Here is a 21,035-nt window from a genome sequence, read left to right on the forward strand (position 1 = left end):
AGATGTCAGCAGAGAGCACTGTGGTCAGACAGAAAGGAAATTCAAAAAGAAAATAACTTCCTGTGGAGCATACAGCAGCTGATAAGTACTGTAAGGATTGAGATCTTTTTTTTTTTTTTTTTTTTTAATAGAAGTGATTTACAAATATGTTTAACTTTCTGGCACCAGTTGATTTAAAAAAAAAACATTTTTTCCAGCGGAGTACCCCTTTATGGTTGCAGACTTAAAGGGGGTACTCCGGTGGAAAACTTTTATTTTTAATGTCTTTATAAGTCAACTGGTGCCAGAAAGTTAAACAGATTTATAAATTATGAATTCGGGTAGAAAACAGACATGGTGCACATCTACAATCTTGTATAATGATCTGATTGCTTCTCAGCATAATAGCAAAAACTAACAGGTTGTTAGTATATATTTTGATCAAAAAGTACAAGCCCACTCGCCACGTCAAGGCCACCTATTTAGAGTGGGTCCCTAACGTCCCTAGTATAAAATGGCGCAGCACTGGGCGGCGACCACCACCGCCGCGACACCAATGCCCACAAGGGGGAAACGACCCACCGGCAGAGCGGCCCCAATGTGCCACTCAAACCAGTCTATGGGCCGCTGACCCCCCCCCCCCCCCCGCAGACACGGCGCCACGGCAGCAACGGACACCGCACAGCACCACACCAGTGTGAACAAGATTTATAAATTACTTCTATTAAAACAATTTTACCCTTCCTGTACTTTTTAGCAGCTGTATGCTACCGAGGAAATTTTGTTCTTTTTGAATTTCTTTTTTGTCTTGTCCACAGTGCTCTCTGCTGACACCTCTGTCCGTGTCAGGAACTGTCCAGAGCAGCATAAGTTTGCTATAGGGATTTTCTCCTGCTCTGGACAGTTGATGATATGGACATCAGGTGTCAGCAGAGAGCACTGTGGACAAGACAAAAAATAAATGAAAAAAAAAAACAGAATTTCTTCTGTAGCATACAGCTGATAAAAAGTACAGGAAGGATAAAGATTTTTTTAATAGAAGTAATTTACAAAGCTGTTTAACTTTCTGGCACCAGTTCATAAAAACAAAAACAAAAAAAACACCTTTAATGTGGAGCTTAATGTAGTGTTTGCACATACCACTAGGTCTATACAGATTTTTTGCCTCTTAAGGTTAATTGGAATGTTTCCATTCACTGACAGTAAACAGAGAGCTTGAAAATGGTGCAGATTTAGAACATAAAATTGTACTTTCCGCTCTATAGAGAATGGACTTTATTTGTGTTAAACACTTGGGCTAGCTAAAATCTTTCTTTGGATCTGTAGAGTTATCTAAGCTGAAACCATCAAGTGAAAAAACAATGAAGTGCAGGCTCAGCTTTTCTGCACATCTGTAATTGCTTAAACCACTGGAGGGGACGGTGACCACACCCTGTGTGAGGAGGAGGAGGTAGGACTAGACTTTCTCTCACTCCTACCCATAAGCTGGAGTGAGCAACAACTCCGAAAGCTCTGGAACAATGAGATATTGCCACTTGGCACTTTTTATACTCTTGGTACAGGTAAAAGACTTTATGTGGGTAAAGTGGATATTATAGATTTGTATTGGTTGTTCCCTGTGTATGAAAGATATCTATCTGTAGATGTGTGGTCTGAAGGACAGTATGATTGTATATTCTGTCTCTGTCTAGCTGGAAGGGGACTACAAGATCCAGCCCAACTGTAAAAGTTGAGGTGACCATTTTTCTACATTACAGTTCTGTATCTGCTCGTATTAAACTTTGTGTTCATTTTGTAGGTGTCCAGTCTGGTTTCAGAGGACCAACAACAATGTGAGCCAGGCTTCAGTGAGCAGAGCTATGCTTTTAGCGTGAATCGGAAATTCCTGGAGAGAGGCCGAATCATCGGCAAAGGTAAAGTAATTCTGTAAATCCATCACAGATTGTATTGTGAGGAAGCTAGTCAGACACATTTCACTCATAAATGACACCTAATTCAGTGGTATAGATGGCCCAAAGGGTGTATTCACACATACAGTAGCCTGCACATATTTGGTGCTGCAGATTTGAAGCTGTGTTCAAGTTTACATTGGAATCTGCAGTATAAAGTATGCAGCTTCAAATCTGCAGCATCAAATATGCGCAGGATACTGTAGCTGTGAATAAACTCTAAGGGAGAGGATTTGAAGAGCTTTTTTTTTTTTTTTTTTTTTTTTACAGTCCAGTTCCCCATGCCAGGAGCTGATCAAAATGATTTTCCTAATAGGTGTCCACATGATCTGCAGAAATCGGTGAGCAGCATCATGGCTTTCTGCTTTCATTAAAGGGAATCTGTCATAAGTGTCACCTGCACTAACCTGTTCCTATAGGCAGGTAGTGCAGGTGACACTGATGATAATAATACTTACCTATTTTCGATCTGTGGTCCCGTTTGTCCATTATCTTTCTTATTCGGGGGGCAGGCTTGCTGTGTGCTGCTGGCAATCCAGGAGCATGCTAAGAGCATTGCATCACTGGTGACGTCAGTGTGCTCCTGGAGCGCAGTCCCTGCACCAAGCCTGCCATCCAAATAAGAAAGATAACGGGCGAACGGGGCCACAGATGGGGATAGGTAAGTATCCTTATTATCAGTGTCACCCACACTACCTGTCTGTACCAACAGGTAAGTGTGGGTGCCTCTGATGACAGATCCCTTTTGAAAGAATGCACTGTGTTATGCTTAGTGCTAGCCTGAATAGTGGAATGTGGAAAAAAAAAAAAAAAGGGTTTTCCAGTAGTTTAAAAAAAAAAAAAAAAAAAAGGAAAAAATTTCTACCGACTGAAATCAGAATTTAAAAAAAGTAAATAAATAAATAACCCTTTACTCACCCCAAAATTCTTCTCTGCCCTACTCTCCCTTGCTGCAATTACAATGTGTACATTGTGAATGTGACAATGCCACAAATGCAGTTTTGGATGCAGTTTAATAAGCCAAAGTGGGTTTAAAAAAAGGGGAAATATAGGAAATTTGCTAGATTCAGTTCTGGCTTTGATCAAAAAGTGTGTCTCTAACTGCATCAGAAACTGCATGTGTGATTCCAGCCCTAAACTGGTATTATGGCACTATCACATCCACATGTACAATGTTGTGTCTATGTACACTGTGAGGTGCTCCTTCAGGCTCCCTTCAGACACAAGATTTTAATGGTGCTTTTGGCGTGAAAAAAACGCCACAAAGATCTCTACAAAAATAATTGTTGATCATAAATTTTTATCTACCCCTATATGATTCTGTTAAAATTATGAGTTGTCCAGACAAGAAATAAGTCCTCATATAGCTTTGTTGAAAAAAAATGATTAAACAAAAAAAAGCAGCAGCTCTTGAAATGTGGCAACACAAAAACTATATTTTTATGTATACAAAAGTAGTTAAACACAATAAAAAAACAAAAATACATTTACTGTAATTATACTAACCCAGAAGAAAAGTAATCATGCCTCATGGTGAACAGAGCAAAAGTTTTAATGCAAAAAAGCAATGGCGATTTTTTTTTCCCATTCTCCCCAAAAAAAGAGTTAATAAAAGTAAATCTGAGTCATCTCTGCCACTTTAACTACTGTTCATCTGAACATCTCAGTAATAAGAATAAAACTCAAAAGGAATTTAGATTCACATTCCCGATTTCTCTAGGGCTGGACATAAAACATCTCAGTAAATGGTGAGGTTTAAAAGTCTGATGCACCCTGTGCTGCTTCTCTGTACATTACAGGCATTTGGGGATGTAGTAAGAAAGAGGTTTCTAAACAAACATTTCTCACTGTAAGTCGCATCACTGTAAGTCATCAGCAGTTACATGCTGGACCCGCAACAGTCCAGTGGTATCTCTTTAGATCTCTAGTGATATGGACTATACATCCATTATAGTCAGTGCAGAACTTAGGCTAGGTTCACATTGCCATTTGCATCCGACCCATTTAGGATGCGTTCTTTTTTTTTTTTCTTTTTTTTTTTTGAGCTGAAACGGGTCAGATGTATACAGCTACTGCCAGGTCCCGACAGACCCCATTCACAATGCTTGCACCATTTTTTTTCCTGCTAAGCTTACAGGACTGCTGACAGAGCTCCACATAACAAAGCCACACAGCAGTGTGAACGAGTCCTTAGTGAGATGGTTTTCCCACATGCAGATCTCAAATGTTGCCCAAAGGTATAGCATCACTATAAACGGGATGACCCAGAAAGATATGACAACTATGAGATCTATGTATGTGAATGGCTTGCTCTCCTTCCTGAGGGTGCCATTGCTAAAATTCTGTAATGAATTTGGGAAGTAGAAATGTATGTAATAAACATAAAATTCAGGAAGCCAACAATCACAAAAATAAATAGCATATTTCAATTAAATGTCACAAAGTAGTTTGTACTGAAAAATAGTGATGTATGTCATACAAATATATGTTGTTAGGGGCAAATGATGCAGAATAGCATTTTATGGTACAAATACAATTTTGGCTGCACAGGATAATATTCTATACCATGGGGTCATCCCCAACCCCTCCTGATGTGACGCAGACAAGCAAACCCTAGATATTGAGAAACTTCCAACAACAACAAAAATATGTGGTGACCAGGTCAATTTGTAGAAATATATATTTTCTGTTTTAGTGAGTTTTACATCATGTTCCACTAATAACCGTGTACTCTACTCGCCTGATGACACCCGCTTCCGGGTGTTTCCTGATGGTAAAGTGACACTGAAGAGGCAGATCACCCTCCATGATGGATCTGTCAGTTTTGTGTTGAATGCATGGGATGCCAAAGGACTGCGCCACTCTGTGCCCATTTTTGTCTGGAATGAAAGAGAACAACAGGTATTGTGAATGCTTATAATTCTTAATATGCATTATAATAAGAACTGGATGGAGAAAATACAACTTTTTTGGCTGGTTTTTAGCTCTAAAATGGCAGTTTTGGGACATTTCATGGCCAGAAAAAGGGGCAAACAATTCTAGTGGGAGCATAGAATGAAGCTTTCTTTACAACCTTTCTATTGACAGCTTTAGACTTAGGATAAATTACTTGTATGGCAAAAATGTTGTAGTTTTTTTTTTCTCTTTGTATTTTATCCAACTGCTTTTCTTTCACCAGAGTTTCTAATTTGCAGCATGTCTCTGCAAAATTGTGGCACACCAATAAAATGTGCTGGATTTCGCTCCAATCGGGTTTTAAAGGGCTATTCCAGGATTTGTTTTCTTCATCCTAATTACCTCTGTGTGCTGGCTGAATAAAAAAAAAATCCTGGAATACCTCTTTGAGCAAACCATTAACAGAAAAAAATATATAAAAAAAAACCCCAGTAATTTTCACTAGCTGCACAATTTTTGAAGGATTTTTCTGACCACTTCAAGATTTCTAGGAAAATCTGCATTTTTGTGAAAATTTAAATATTAAATCTGTAGGATTTTGAGAAAAAACTTTATCGGGTTAAAAATGTCATTTGTGGTGTAGTTCAGTTTATTCTTATGATTTGTCACAATGTGGTACAATTTTGGTATGCAAAATTGTGCGGAAGATTTTACAAAAATAATTGTCTTACTATAGAATATATTTAGGGGGATATTTAGCAAACCTTGTGCAAAGGAAAAGTGAAGCAGTTGCCCATAGCCACCGATCAGATTGCTTCTTTCATTTTTAGAATAGGCCTTTAAAAAATGGAATTGGTTGCTATTGCCAATTGCCCTACTGTTCCTTTTGCACAAAATTTGATTTATCTCCCCCTTAAAGCTTATCTGTAATTTTGTGTTCCAAATTTTGTGTTCTAACATTTTTACAGCCATAGAGTAAACACTAGAGGAAGCCTGTTGGGGTTTCATCATTCATCATTGGGGTCAAAGCAAAGGCTGTATAACATTATATGCCGGGAGCTCCCTCTAGTGGTAATTGCAGACAACCAGAATTAGCTGTAAGAAGAAAAGCATGCAAGTTGCTGAAGATGTGGGCCTGGCAATAAATACTAACTAGCTGAAAGGCTTGCAAAATTTCTGAATTTATTTCTTGAGTATGAAAACATAATGTATGTTTTTCTTTTTCTTCTTAATTACTAGGTAGTGGATCAGTCCCTTGGAAAGTCCTAAAGTTTCCTCCTCTGTTGTTCCTTACTTTTGCCAACACTGCTTCCTTTCCCTTTTTTTTTTTTTTTTTAATGAATAAATAAATGTTTTGATATGGCAGAGTGTTTTACTTATTTTTCTATTAAAATTCCCTTTTCATTATGTGATTAAGGATCAATTCATCGGTGCTGTAAGGAACTGATTTATATTGTGTAATTATATATTCTTTGTGTATAGACTCAGCAGTGTGTTTCAGCCCCCTCATGACAATGTTATGTGCTGGGGGTGGTATAGTAAGGGGCCACATGTCTGGAATGTCCATGTCTTTATTTGCCCTCCAGTATTTCCATACATTTTCATTAATGTTTGCAGTTTGTTATGGGGAAAACAAGGCATACTTGGAGATGCAGATAACAAAAGAGGGAATGAGGCACACCAGAAGGCCTCCTACATAATTCCAATACAAGAAATGATTGTGGGCAGGGGTGTAGCTTAAAGCTCCTGTGTCCCCCTGCAACATTTTATTACATGTCCTCCTCACCTACTATCTGCTATAAATGTGACTACTGCCTCTGCCCCACCTTTATCTATGCTTCTGAATTAGGGAATGAGATATAACAAAAAAAAAGTGTTTCCTTGAGTGTCCAGGGGAAACGCTCAGTTGCTTGAATGCTGATTCCTTGGCTGCTTTTAGATCTGCTTAGATCAATGACTACAGTGTAGTGGCCTGTCTAATGGGAGACGAATGCTCTAAAATCCCGCTTCATATTTACCAGAGGCCTTGGCTGCTGCATTTTTACTCCCTTATGCTTTATACTTATGCACACACTGCCTGTCTGTTTTGCTAAGAGAATAATTATATGAGGTAACTATGTCTGGCTAATTCAGAAATCTGACATCTACCACTTTAACCCCTTAAGGACCAGGCCATTTTACATCTTAAGGACCAGAGCGTTTTTTGCAAATTTGACCACTGTCACTTTAAACATTAACTCTGGAATGCTTTTAGTTATCATTCTGATTCCGAGATTGTTTTTTCGTGACATATTCTACTTTAACATAGTGGTAATATTTGATGGTAACTTGCATCCTTTCTTGGTGAAAAATCCCCAAATTTGATGAAAAAAAATGAAAATTTTGCATTTTTCTAACTTTGAAGCGCTCTGCTTGTAAGGAAAATGGATATTCAAAAGAAATGATTTTTTGGTTCACATATACAATATGTCTACTTTATGTTTGCATCATAAAATTTATGAGTTTTTACTTTTGGAAGACACCAGAGGGCTTCAAAGTTCAGCAGCAATTTTGAGATTTTTCGCAAAATTTTCAAACTCACTATTTTTCAGGGACCAGTTCAGTTTTGAAGTGGATTTGAAGGGTCTTCATATTAGAAATACCCCATTATAAAAACTGCACCCCCCTCCCAAAGTATTCAAAATGACATTCAGTAAATGTATTAACCCTTTAGGTGTTTCACAGGAATAGCAGCAAAGTGAAGGAGAAAATTCAAAATCTTAATTTTTTACACTCGCATGTTCTTGTAGACCCAATTTTTGAATTTTTGCAAGGGGTAAAAAAGAGAAAATTTGTACTTGTTTTTGAAACCCAATTTCTCTCGAGTAAGCACATACCTCATATGTCTATGTGAATTGTTCAGCGGGCGCAGTAGAGGGCTCAGAAGGGAAGGAGCGACAAATGGTTTTTGGGGGGCATGTCACCTTTAGGAAGCCCCTATGGTGCCAGGACAGCAAAAAAAAACACATGGCATACCATTTTGGAAACTAGACCCCTCGGGGAACGTAACAAGGGGTAAAGTGAACCTTAATACCCCACAGGTGATTCACGACTTTTGCATATGTAAAAAAAAAATTTTTACCTAAAATGCTTGGTTTCCCAAAATTTTTACATTTTTAAAAAGGGTAATAGCAGAAAATATCCCCCAAAATTTGAAGCCCAATTTCTCCCGATTCAGAAAACACCCCATATGGGGGTGAAAAGTGCTCTGCTGGCGCACTACAGGTCTCAGAAGAGGAGTCACATTTGGCTTTTTGAAAGCAAATTTTGCTCTGGGGGCATGCCGCATTTAGGAAGCCCCTATGGTGCCAGAACAGCAAAAAAAAAAAAAAAAAACACATGGCATACCATTTTGGAAACTAGACCCCTCAGGGAACGTAACAAGGGGTAATGTGAACCTTAATACCCTACAGGTGTTACACGACTTTTGCATATGTAAAAATTTTTTTTTTTTTTACCTAAAATGCTTGTTTTCCCAAAAATTTTACATTTTTAAAAAGGGTAATAGCAGAAAATACCCCCCAAAATTTGTAACACAATTTCTCCCGAGTACGGCGATACCCCATATGTGACCTTAAACTGTTGCCTTGAAATACGACAGGGCTCCAAAGTGAGAGCGCCATGCGCATTTGAGGCCTAAATTAGGGATTGCATAGGGGTGGTCATAGGGGTATTCTACGCCAGTGATTCCCAAACAGGGTGCCTCCAGCTGTTGTAAAACTCCCAGCATGCCTAGACAGTCAGTGGCTATCTGGCAATACTGGGAGTAGTTGTTTTGCAACAGCTGGAGGCTCCATTTTGGAAACAGTGGCGTACCAGACGTTTGTCATTTTTATTGGGGATGGGAGGGGGCTGTGTGGGAGTATGTGTATATGTAGTGTTTTTTACTTTTATTTTTTTTGTTAGTGTAGTGTTTTTAGGGTACAGTCGCACGGGCGGGGGTTCACAGTAGTTTCTCGGTGGCAGTTTGAGCTGCGGCAGAAAATTTGCCGCAGCTCAAACTTGCAGCCGGATACTTACTGTAAACCTCCGCCCATGTGAGTGTACCCTGTACATTCACATTGGGGGGGGGGGGGGAGAACATGCAGCTGTTGCAAAACTACAACTCCCAGCATGTACGGTCGATCAGTGCATGCTGGGAGTTGTAGTTTTGCAACAGCTGGATGCACACTGGTTGTGAAACACCGAGTTTGGTAACAAACTCAGTGTTTTGCAACCAGTGTGCCTTCAGCTGTTGCAAAAGCTACAACCGCCAGCATGTACAGACAGCGGAAGGGCATGCTGGGTCTTGTAGTTATGCAACAGCTGGAGGCATACTACTTTGGCTGGGGATGCTGGGGATTGTAGTTATGCAACAGCTGGAGACACACTGGTTTGCTACTTAACTCAGTGTGCCTTCAGCTGTTGCAAAACTACAACTCTCAGCAGTCACCGACAGCCAACGGGCATGCTGGGAGTTGTAGTTATGCAACCAGCAGATGCACCACTACAACTACCAGCATGCACTTTAGCTGATTGTGCAAGCTGGGAGTTGTAGTTTTGCAACAGCTGGAGGCACATTTTTTCTATGGAAAAGTGTACCTTTAGCTGTTGTATAACTACAAGTCCCAGCATGCCCATAAGGGAATGCTGGGAGTTGTGGTGGTCTGCCTCCTGCTGTTGCATAACTACAGCTCCCAGCATGCCCTTTTTGCATGCTGGGAGCTGTTGCTAAGCAACGGCAGGAGGCTGTCACTCACCTCCTGCTGCTGCTCCGCTGCAGGTCAGTCCCTCGCCGCCGCTGCTCCTGGGGCCCCGATCCCAACATTGACGCCGGGGATCGGGGTCCCCAGCTCCCGGGGTGCACGTCCCGCACCCGCTCAAGTCCTCCGGAAGAGGGGCGGAGCGGGTTGCGGGAGTGACACCCGCAGCAGGCGCCCTGATTGGTCGGCCGGTAAACCGGCCGACGAATCAGGGCAATTGTGAGGGGGCACCAGTGGTGGCGTCAGACGGCCCCGATCAGCCAGTAATTCCGGGTCACTGGAGACCCGATTGACCCGGAATCGCCGCAGATCGCTGGACTGAATTGTCCAGCGATCTGCGGCCATCGCCGACATGGGGGGGCATAATGACCCCCCTGGGCGATATGCCGCGATGCCTGCTGAACGATTTCAGCAGGCATCGGGCACCGGCTCCCCTCCGGCTCGCGGCGGGGGGCTGGGAATGGACAGGACGTACTCCTACGTCCTCGGTCCTTAAGGACTCGGAAACGGGGGCATAGGAGTATGTCCATCGTCCTTAAGGGGTTAATATACACCCTTACTTTAAAAACTATGAATGTTAAGATAAAGCAAGGTGCTGTTGTATTGTTAGTAAACACAGACTGTACCTCCAGTCACGTCTTCAATACATTCGGCCCATCTAGTCTGCCTAATTTTCTGAATACTACCGATAGTCCTCTGCCCTATCTTATATGAGAGTACTACAACACTTTTACGCAGTTCTCCGCTGAATCATTAACATGTTCATTGTCAAGCTTCCGATGGGTCTATACACGGACTATATTGAGCGGTGGGTGCCTTAGGATTTTGGACCTTAACGGCGTAGTGTGTTCTTTTCTTGGTGACTATGGTCTCGGCTGCTTTGAGATTATTGACAAGATCCTCCTGTGTCATTCTGGGCTGATCCTCACCATTCTCATGATCATTAAAACTCTGTGAGGTGAGATCCTTCATAGATCCCCCAACCAAAGGAACCTTTGGCTGTGTAGGAATGATGGAGGTTGTAGTTTACCAACACTTGGAGTGTCCCTGTTTAAGAACACACTGTTTAAACAAGAAGCCCGGTGCAGACTATTCTTATTCCATCCTGCACGGGCTGCAAAAAAAGAGAAAACAAACTTTCACTTACCTTCCTATTTTCCCCAGGAGCTCCACAACAGCTGATCGGTCGGCCGGGCTGTCTGCTTCCTACTTCCTTTAGCCCCGGACGTCACACAGCGCTTCAGCCTATCACCGGCCACAGCAATGTCCCGCTTCGGCCGGTGATAGGCTGAAGTGCAGTGTAACGTCCCAGGCTAAAGGAAGTAGGAAGCAGACAGCCCGGCCGACCGATCAGCTGTTGTGGAGCTCCGGTGGAATGTAGGAAGGTAAGTGAAAGTTTGTTTTCTCTTTTTTTGAAGCCCGGGCAACTCCTTTTAATGGGTGCTCTCTTCGGGGAAGAGTGTCCTAAATGTACTAAGCCATTTTTTTGTGTTTTTCTATTCTTCTCATTTTAGATATATGTATGCAATGGATTATATGGACTACGATGGGCTGCTTTTTTTTTATATAAAATGGTTAACAAGGGCTTGCGGGGGGAGTATTTTTTGTATTCAATTTTTTTTCCATGTGTCGTATTTTTTCAAATGTACTTTTCAGGCTTAGGAGTAGAAGCCTTCTGATTACTAAGCACTATTACCCCCCAAAACAGCTAGTGCTAACCCCCACAGCCACGGCACACCTACCAAGAAGAGCCAGTACCAACAGGCCCAGAGCATCAAAAATGGCGCTCTAAGGCCTTGGTGGTAACAGGCTAACATTATTCAGGTTGGGGAGAGCCAATAACATTGGTCCCCGCCAACCCTGGTAACGTCAGGCTGTTGCTGCTTGGTTGGTATCTGGTTGAGAATTAAATACATTTTAAAAAAAACGTGGGGTTCCCCATATTTTTATTCACAGCCAGATACCAAGTAGGCCGCAACAGCCTGACGTTACCAGGGTGGACAAGGGCCATTGTTATTGGCCCTTCACATCCTTTATAACATCAGTCTGTTACTGCCTAGGTCCAGGAGTGCCACTTTTGACACTTTGGGCCTGTTGGAACTAGCTGTTCCCGGTACTCCTGAGGCGGGGAATTATTGGAAGTTAGCGCTCGCTGTCTAAGCCTCTACTTAGTAATGGATTCCATCTATAAGCAAGTTAACACAACTAAGCCTGAAAAGTTAATTTTAAAAAAAGACACATGGAAAAAAAGATTTTACAAAAAACACTTTCCCAAAAACCCTCGTTAACCATTTTATTTAAATTAAAAAAAAAAAAAAACAGGTCATCAACATAATCCACGGAAACCAGCGTAATCCACCACATAAACATATCTGAAACAAGAAGAAAAGAAAAACACAAAAAATGGTTAAGTACATTTAGGCTAAGTTTCCGGCAGTTTTTGGAAAACTGCCACTGCAGTTTTTAAGCCAAAGCCAGAAGTGTATTCAAAAGGAATAGGACATATAAAGGAAGGACTTATACTTCTCCTCCCTTATGGATCCACTTCTGACTTTGGCTCAAAAACTGCCCCCCCCCCCCCCCCCAAAAAAAAAACAATAAAAAAAACAAGTGGAAACTTAGCCTTAGTGAGCACATAAATCGGTGTGTTCCCAAACAGGGAGTCTCCAAGTGGAGGTTGAAGTTTAGCAGCAGCTGCAGGCTACCTGTTTGGCAAAACACTGCCATAAAGGGACAGTTCACATTATACATTTTAACATGCCTTTTTTTTATTTTTTATAAAAAGACAAGTGAATGAAATGTGAACAGAGCCATAGTTACTATCCTGGCTCTTGGCTGTAGCTCTGTCTCTTATGATATCACCTCTAGTGGCGGGGCTGCAGTGACCCAGGCCAGAGCAGCAGCCATGCTGATAAGTGATCGTCTGACCACAGCATACAGTATATATTGTGCAGCACTCTGGCCTGGCTGGGCTGACACACAGTGCTCAGCCCAGCAAGGAGTTACAGTAAAAACAGCGATCTTCCTGGGTATTAAAATTTTTTTAATTTGGTGTATTTCCTCATATTTAGCTCATGTGTGTTGAAAAGAGTGTGTGTATATATGTATATATATATATATGAGGAGGAATGGCACCCTCTTTAGCCATGCACCCCTCCCCTTTTTCACAGGAGGTGTTTTAAATTCATAATGGATCCAGCATGTCACCCAGTCAGAGGCTATATGCCCAACAGAGGTGAGTATTAGGAGCGTTAGACTCAGAATTTGTGCTAGGGTACCATCCAAAATGAGGCCACCTCCGCGTGGTGGATGGGGGGACATGTTTTGATCAAAAAGTGCGCTAAGAGCCTCCATTTTTGGACCAAGTGTGCTGCTGCAATCTTCTTTTTTTGTATACTCATCTATATAATTGTCATTTCAGGGGTGTGCATGGCATCATAGTGTGTCTGCTTTTCTCTTTTCTTGTTTGCACCAATTCTACTTTGTAATGACATCACTAATTTTACTACTAAATCTATGGCAAAAAAGTTATTTAAATTTTCAGTGCAGTGCAGTTTTTAGCAAAAAAAATAACAAATAGGGCCTCATTTACTAAGAGTGGAGTGTCGGTTTGTGTTTCTGTTTTGCGGTTTCTACCTTTTTTTTTAACTTGGTATTTACTAATCTGTCGCACTTTTCCTGATATTTTTTGTTGCAGGGAAAAATTCTGTCACATGGTAATTTCTGTCGCAGGGTTTTCTGTCGCACGGTAAATTCTGTCACAGGGTCTTTCCTCGCACGGTAAATTCTGTCGCAGGCAGGTTTATTTCTGTCGCAGGATTTCTTCTACTTCTAATCATAAAAGTGGCAATACATGGTAGGACTATGCGTTTCTGAGGGGCTCCCTCCTTCCTCAGGTCCGAGTTTCAGTGTGTGGATACAGTACTTTATACATATTTCCATAAATACATTAACCCATTAAACATTTGAAGTTTGCCGGGTCTGAATGTCATTGGAGGCAGAATATGACGTCAGCCTCCAGGGTCTATTAGTGGTGTATAGGAATGAATGGGCTAGATCTATAACATTGTGATTTGTTGCCCAATGAAAACAATGGTACCATTGTGGTCTATGGAGATCTTGCGGCAAACAGGGTAGAAAGTTAAACAGCAGGGTCCTGGTAGTAATGTGAATGGGAGACCCTGGTGTAGGTTCAATTCGAGGGTGAATATACAGTGTTGTGATTATACTTTAATTCGGATAGACTTGATTTTTTGAACCGTGGGAACTAGGTCAATTGACACGGTCAATTGACCTAGTTCCCACGGTTCAAACACTTTCTTAACCTCTTCAGGACACATGTCGTATCAGTACGTCATGGGACCCTGGTACTTAAGGACCCATGACATACATGTACGGGCGTGAGAATTTAGGTCCCTGCCACGCAGCGGGCAGGGATCAAACTGGGGTGACTGCTGATATCGATCAGCAGGCACCCCGCGCAAATGCCCTGGGGAGTCAACAGACCCCCCCCCCCCATGTCGTCGATCACGGCAAATTGCAACTGAATTCACACTTGCAATTTGCGCGATTTTGGATCATTACGGGTCTATGGTGACCCGGTGACCCGGAATATAAGGGGGATCGTGGTTGTCCAAGACACCAACGATCCCCCTGAAGGGATAGGAGTGAGGTGGCAGGGGTGCCACCCCTCCTATCCCTGCTATTGGTCATATAGACGCGACGACCAATAGCAGATCGGGGGTGGGCGGGGGGTTACTTTCGGTTTCCCTGTTCTGCCCACCCACAATAGGCGGGGCAGGACAGGGAAACCGACAGGGACCGGCGCCGAAAGTCATTTACCATTCTGCTGAAGCTACGGGTGGCGGAGATCGGCGGGTGGCGATGTCGTGCGGCTGGCTCCTTGGATCCTACGGAAGCCGGGGAGTTGCCTAGCAACATCTGGAGGGCTATAGTCTGAGACCACTATACAGTGGTGTCTATACTGTAGCCCTCCAGATGTTGCAAAACTACAACTACCAGCATGCCCAGACAGCTGTTTGGGCATGCTGGGAGTTGTAGTTTTGCAACAGCTGGAGGTCTACAATTTAGTGACCACTGCACAGTGATCTCCAAACTGTAGCCCTCTAGATCTTGCAAAACTACAACTCCTAGCATGCCCGCAGAGCAGTTTGGTGTCTGTGCATGTTGGGATTTGGAGTTTGGCAACATCTGGAGGGCCACAGTTTGGAGATCACTGTCCACTGGTCTCTGAATTGTAGACCTCCAGATGTTGCAAAACCCAGCATGCCCAAACAGCAAACAGCTGTCTCGGCATGCTGGGAGTTGTAGTTGCGTACCTCCAGCTGTTGTATAACCATCTCCCAGCATGCCCTTCGGCGAACAGTACATGCTGGGAGTTGTAGTTTTGCAACAGCTGGAGACACACTGGTTGGAAAATACTGAGTACAGAACCCAACTGAAGGTTTTCCAACCAGTGTGCCTCCAGCTGTTGCAAAAGTACAACTCCCAGCATGCACGGTCTGTCAGTACATGCTGGGAGTTGTAATTTTGAACAGCTGGAGGTTCCCCCCCCCCCCATGTGAATGTACAGGGTACCTTCACACGGGCAGGTTTACAGTAAGTTTTCTGCCTGAAGTTTGAGCTATGGCAAATTTTTCGCCGCAGCGCAAACTCCTAGCGGGAAACTCACCATAACCCGCCAGTGCGAATGTACCCTAAAAACAGTACACTAACACATAATAAAGGGTAAAACACTACATATACACCCCCTTACACTGTCCCCCCAATGAAAATGAAAAACGTATTGTATGGCAGTGTTTCCAAAACGGAGCCTCCAGCTGTTGCAAAATAACAACTCCCAGCATTTCCGACAGCCACTGACTGTCCAGGCTTGCTGGGAGTTTAGCAACAGCTGGAGCCACCCTGTTTGGGAATCACTGGCGTAGAATACCCCTATGTCCACCCCTATGCAATCCCTATGTAGTCCTCAAATGCACATGGCGCTCTCTCACTTCAGAGCCCTGTCGTATTTCAAGGAAACCGTTTAAGACCACATATGGGGTATCTCCGTACTCGGGAGAAATTGCACTACAACTTTTAGGGGGCTTTTTCTCCTTTTACCCCTTATGAAAAGGAAAAGTTGGGGGCTACACCAGCCTGTTAGTGTAAAAAAAAAAAATTTTTTTACACTAACATGCTGGTGTTGCGCCATACTTTTTTGTTTTCACAAGCGGTAAAAGCAAAAAAAGACCCCCAAAATTTGTAACACAATTTCTCCTGAATACGGAAATACCCATATGTGGACATAAAATGCTCTGCGGGCGCACAACAAGGCCCAGGAGTGAGAGTGCACTATGTACATTTGAGGCCTAAATTGGTGATTTGCACAGGGGTGGCTGATTTTACAGCGGTTCTGACATTAACGCAAAAAAATAAATACCCACATATGACCCCATTTTGGAAACTATACCCCTCACGGAACGTAACAAGGGGTATAGTGAGCCTTAACACCCCACAGGTGTTTGACGAATTTTCATTAAAGTTGGATGGGAAAATGAAAAAAATTAACATTTTGACTAAAATGCTGGTGTTACCCTAAATTTTTCATTTTCACAAGGGAAAATAGGAAAAAAAGCCCCCCAAAATTTGTAACCCCATTTCTTATGAGTAAGAAAATACCCCATGTGTGGATGTAAAGTGCTCTGCTGGCGAACTACAATGCTCAGAAGAGAAGGAGAACCATTGCGATTCTGAAGAAAAAATTTGTCCGGAATTGAAGGCCACGTGGGTTTACAAAGCCCCCAGAGTGCCAGAACAATGGACCCCCCCCCCCATGTGACCCTATTTTGGAAACTACACCCCTCACGTAATGTAATAAGGGGTACAGTGAGCATTTATGCCCCACAGGTGTCTGACAGATTTTTGGAACAGTGATCCGTGAAAATGAAAAATTTTATTATCACGGTTCCAAAGATCTGTCAAATGCAGTGGGGTGTTAATACTCACTGCACCCCTTATTAAATTCTGTGAGGGGTGTAGTTTCCAAAATGGGGTCACATGTGAGGGGGTCCACTGTTCTGGCACCACGGTGGGCTTTGTAAACACATTCCAAACAAATTCTCTTTCAAAAAGCTCAATGGCACTCCTTCTCTTCTGAGCATTGTAGTTCGCCAGAAGAGCACTTTAAATCCACATATGGGGTATTTCTATACTCAGAAGAAATGGGGATACAAATTTTGGGGGGAATTTTGTCCTATTTTCCCTTGTAAAAATTTTTTATTTGAGGGAAAACTAGCATTTTTGTGAAAAAATTTAAATAAGAAGAATTTTTAACACTTACCGTAAAATCTCTTTCTCGAAGGATCCATTGGGGGACACAGACCGTGGGTGTATGCTGCTGTCTCTAGGAGGTATGACAGTATGGCAACAAAGAAGTCGGCTCCTCCCAGCAGGATATACCCGCCTCCAGGCCCTGAGCTAATCACTTTTAGTACCAGAGCAATAGGAGAGGACCGACAGGTCAAGGAAAAAACACAAATTGTCCGAGAACCAGAAGAAAAGATATAACTTAACACACCCTCGACAAAGAACCAAGAGAAACCCAAAAGGGTGGGAGCTGTGTCCCCCAATGGATCCTTCGAGAAAGAGATTTTACGGTAAGTGTTAAAAAAAATCTCCTTTTCTCTATCGGCTCCATTGGGGGACACAGACCGTGGGACGTACCAAAGCCGTCCCTTGGGTGAGCAGATAATCAATCAGGCAGACGGTTGTTCCTCTGCCGCCTGCAGCAGTTTACGGCCCAGACTAGCATCAGCCGATGCGAAGGTATGAACCCGGTAGAACCTCGAGAAAGTGTTCAAAGACGACAAGTAGCCGCCTTGCAAATCTGCGAGGCCGAGGCTTTGTTCTGGAGATGCCCCAACAGAAACGGGTAGAATGAGCCACAACCCTGAAGGGAGGAATTTTCCCCCAACAGCGATAGGCTTCCGAAAAGGCAGAACGTATCCACCGAGAAGTGGTAGCCTTGGAAGCAGGTTGTCCCTTACGACGACCTTCCGTAAGGACGAAAAAGGAATCGCACTGACGAAACAAAGAAGAGATAGAGAGGTCCTAACAGCCCGAACCACATCCAGTTTGTGGAGCAAATGCTCCTTGACAGAGAGCGGGACAAAGAAGGAGCGGGACAAAAGGACAGAAGAAAAATGTCCTCATTGAGATGAAAGGCCGAAACAACCTTAGGCAAAAAGGAAGGATCTGGCCGGAAGACAACCTTGTCCTGGTGAAGCACCAGAAACGGAGAACGGCAGGAGAGTGCTGCCAATTCAGACACTCTCCGAATTGAGGTGATAACAACAAGAAATGCCACTTTCCAAGAAAGGAGGCGCAGGGACACCTCCCCAAGGGGTTCAAAAGGTTCACCTTGGAGGACCACCAGAACCAGATTCAAGTCCCAAGGGGGAGAAGGTGACCGATAAGGAGGGGCAGCATGCGCCACTCCTTGAAGGAAGGTCCGGACATGAGAATTAGAAGCCAGAGGATGCTGGAAAAGAATAGAAAGGGCCAAAACCTGACCCTTAAGGGAACTGAAAGACAACCCCAGTTCCAATCCCAACTGCAAGAAGGAGAGAAGACGGGGGACAGAAAAAGTAACAGGAGACAAGACCTGAGCTTCACACCAACGAAAATAAGACCGCCAGGTACGGTGGTAAATTTTCGCCGAGGAGGGCTTGCGAGCCCTGAGCATGGTGCGAATGACTTGGGAAGAGAAACCACGGGCTCTCAAAACCGGGGTCTCAACCGCCACGCCGTCAAATGCAGCGACTGTAAATTGGGGTGAAAAAGAGGACCCTGAGACAGCAGGTCCGAACGAAGTAGAAGGCGCAGTGGAGTGTCGTCCACGACCTTCGGGGCCAATCTGGAGCTACCAGTATGGCGGGAACGTCCTCCGCTCTGAGCTTCCTCAGAACCCTGGGAAGGAGCGGAAGGGGAGGGAACAGATAGGGCAGAGAAAACCCCACCCAAGGAATCACTAGGGCGTCCACGGCTAGAGCCAGGGGGTCCCGGAACTTTTGACACAAATGGAAGGATCTTCCGATTGTGAAGAGGTCCACGTCTGGAATGCCCCAGAGGTTGCAGATCTGCGCGAAGACCTCTGGATGCAGGGACCACTCTCCGGGGTCAGCTGAGGACCTGCTGAGAAGGTCCGCTTCCAAGTTGAACACACCCGGAATGTGAATCGCCAAAATGGCCGGAACCTTGTTTTCCGCCCAGATGAAAACCTTTGTCACCTCGGCCATGGCTGCCGAGCTGCGAGTGCCGCCTTGCCGATTTAAGTACGCTACGGCCATGGCGTTGTCCGACTGGACGCGGACAGGGTGGGACTGAAGAAAGGACTCCCAATGAAGAAGACAAAGAAGAATCGCCCTCAGTTCCAAGATGTTTATCGGAAGAAGGGCTTCCTGGGGAGACCAGAGGCCTTGAACCATCCAGTCCCTGAACACACCGCACCAGCCCGACAGACTGGCATCCGATGTAACTACCTGCCAGTGGAGGGGAAGAAATGATCGCCCCTGAAGAAGAAGGGGGGAGCGGAGCCACCAGAGCAGAGACTGACGGATCTGACGAGGGAGAGTAATCCTGCGATCGAGAGACAGAGGAGAACTGTCCCATTGAGAGAGAATCGGCAGTTGAAGGGGATGGTAATGAACCTGGGCAAAGGGTATGGCTTCCATGGCCGCTACCATCCGACCCAAGACTTCCATGCAATTGCGGATGGAAACTGGGGCCTGGGCCCAAAGAGATCGGACTCCTGACAGGAGCGTCAGACGTTTGTCCGGGTGAAGGCAAATCCGGGCAGAGGCAGTGTTGAATTGAAGTCCCAAGAAGATCAGAGACTGGGCGGAAGAGAGGACAGACTTGTCCCGGTTGACCATCCACCCAAAACGATTCAGGGTCTGGAGAGTGAGATCCACATTCTCTAGAGTCTGGACTCTGGTGGGAACCTTGATGAGAAGGTCGTCCAGGTAAGGGATCATTGAGACTCCTCTCGACCGCAACAGGGCTATGACAGGCGCAAGGATCATCGTAAAGACCCGAGGAGCCGAGGCCAGACCAAAGGGGAGGGCTATGAATTGAAAATGCCCCTACGGAACCGCAAAGCGGAGGTAACACTGATGGCTGGGAAATATTGGAACATGGAGGTAGGCATCCTTGATGACCAATGAAAAAGAAACTCCCCTTGTTCCATGGATGCCACTACCGAACGGAGAGATTCCATTCGGAAGTGGCAGAGAAGATGACGGTTGAGATGCTTGAGGTCCAGAATCGGTCGCACAGAACCGCCTTCTTTGGGGACCACAAAAAAATTGGAATAGAAACCCCCGAAAACATTCCCCTGGAGGAACGGGGACAATAACTCCCTGAGCTGGGACTGGAGGGCCTCCCGAAACTGCTTCGCCAGAAAAGGAGACCGGGGGGCTCTGGACTTCCTGAATGTGTGTGGTCCAGATGTCTCGAAAAAGTAAGAGATGACCTCCCACCCGAGAAAAATCTGCAGGTGGGGGCTTCACTTCATGCGGAAGTGAGATTGCAGTTGCCCGATGTGGCCGCAAAATGGCCGGAATGGTTGGTGTCCGACTTCCAAGACGGACGCACCCGGAACGAGGGAGCCTTCTTGTCCCGTGAAGGCGCCTGCCCAGACCCCTTATTGGGGCCAAAGGTCCGAAAGGACCGGAAGGAAGAGGACAGGATATATAGCAATACAACCCTTACTCCTATTAAGCGGCCATATCTGTACTTAACCCATTTTGACAAAGACAGATAAAACTGGCAAACCATCTTAGAGAATGTTTACCAACTTTGGGGACAATAATATTTACTGAACATATGCGAATCCTCAGCTTACCCCCTATAGCGTTCAGACTGGCACGGACTCCCTAATGAACTTGTAGACAGTAAAAGATAAAATGTCCATGGTATGACTAAGGCCCATTTGTGTGGCAGAAACTGTCTGTGCACTGAGGTGAATTATGCAATAAAGCTCCGTTCATAAAGAAGTTGCGCTGAACATTTTCTCTTTACTGTCTACAAATAAAATTTACTGTAGAAAAATCTGTCAAAATATGGTGAGATTAGTGTTGGGAAAACCAAACCTGTAGAAGTTGGATTTGGTCAGAAGTTGTGAATATTCACTAGTTTGATTCAGCCAAATCTAGTAACACTGGGCCAACACCATGTGAGAATAGGTTAAGGGATGAAGAACATAAGGTGTTGGTGCCATTTTAGATTAACAAGAGGAAGTAGGGACACAAATATGACATCAAAGTAGCCTAGAATACTTTCCAACTAGCAAGATTTAATGACCTCAGGTTAGCCAATAATGGCCTGCATACAGTTTCCAACCAATTAGGAGGTAGTACAGAGGTGGGGC

At 44.1% G+C, this 21,035-nt stretch overlaps 1 protein-coding gene across 3 annotated transcripts in view; it reads left to right on the plus strand.

Annotated features, from left to right (window-relative positions):
- The window catches only part of LOC130276496 (blastomere cadherin-like), a 220,022-nt gene that overhangs the window by 109,263 nt on the left and 89,724 nt on the right, over positions 1–21,035 (plus strand). For 2 of the 3 annotated variants that reach the window (XM_056525963.1, XM_056525964.1), the window contains exons 2-3: positions 1,778–1,892; positions 4,624–4,829. In XM_056525963.1, coding sequence (XP_056381938.1) covers positions 1,778–1,892; positions 4,624–4,829 — 321 coding nt within the window. Of the gene's footprint in view, positions 1–1,427; positions 1,542–1,777; positions 1,893–4,623; positions 4,830–21,035 lie in introns of those variants that run through there. The other variant, XM_056525962.1, reaches the window with a different exon arrangement.

Source organism: Hyla sarda, chromosome 6 (assembly GCF_029499605.1).
Source record: "Hyla sarda isolate aHylSar1 chromosome 6, aHylSar1.hap1, whole genome shotgun sequence".
Lineage (NCBI taxonomy): Eukaryota > Metazoa > Chordata > Amphibia > Anura > Hylidae > Hyla > Hyla sarda.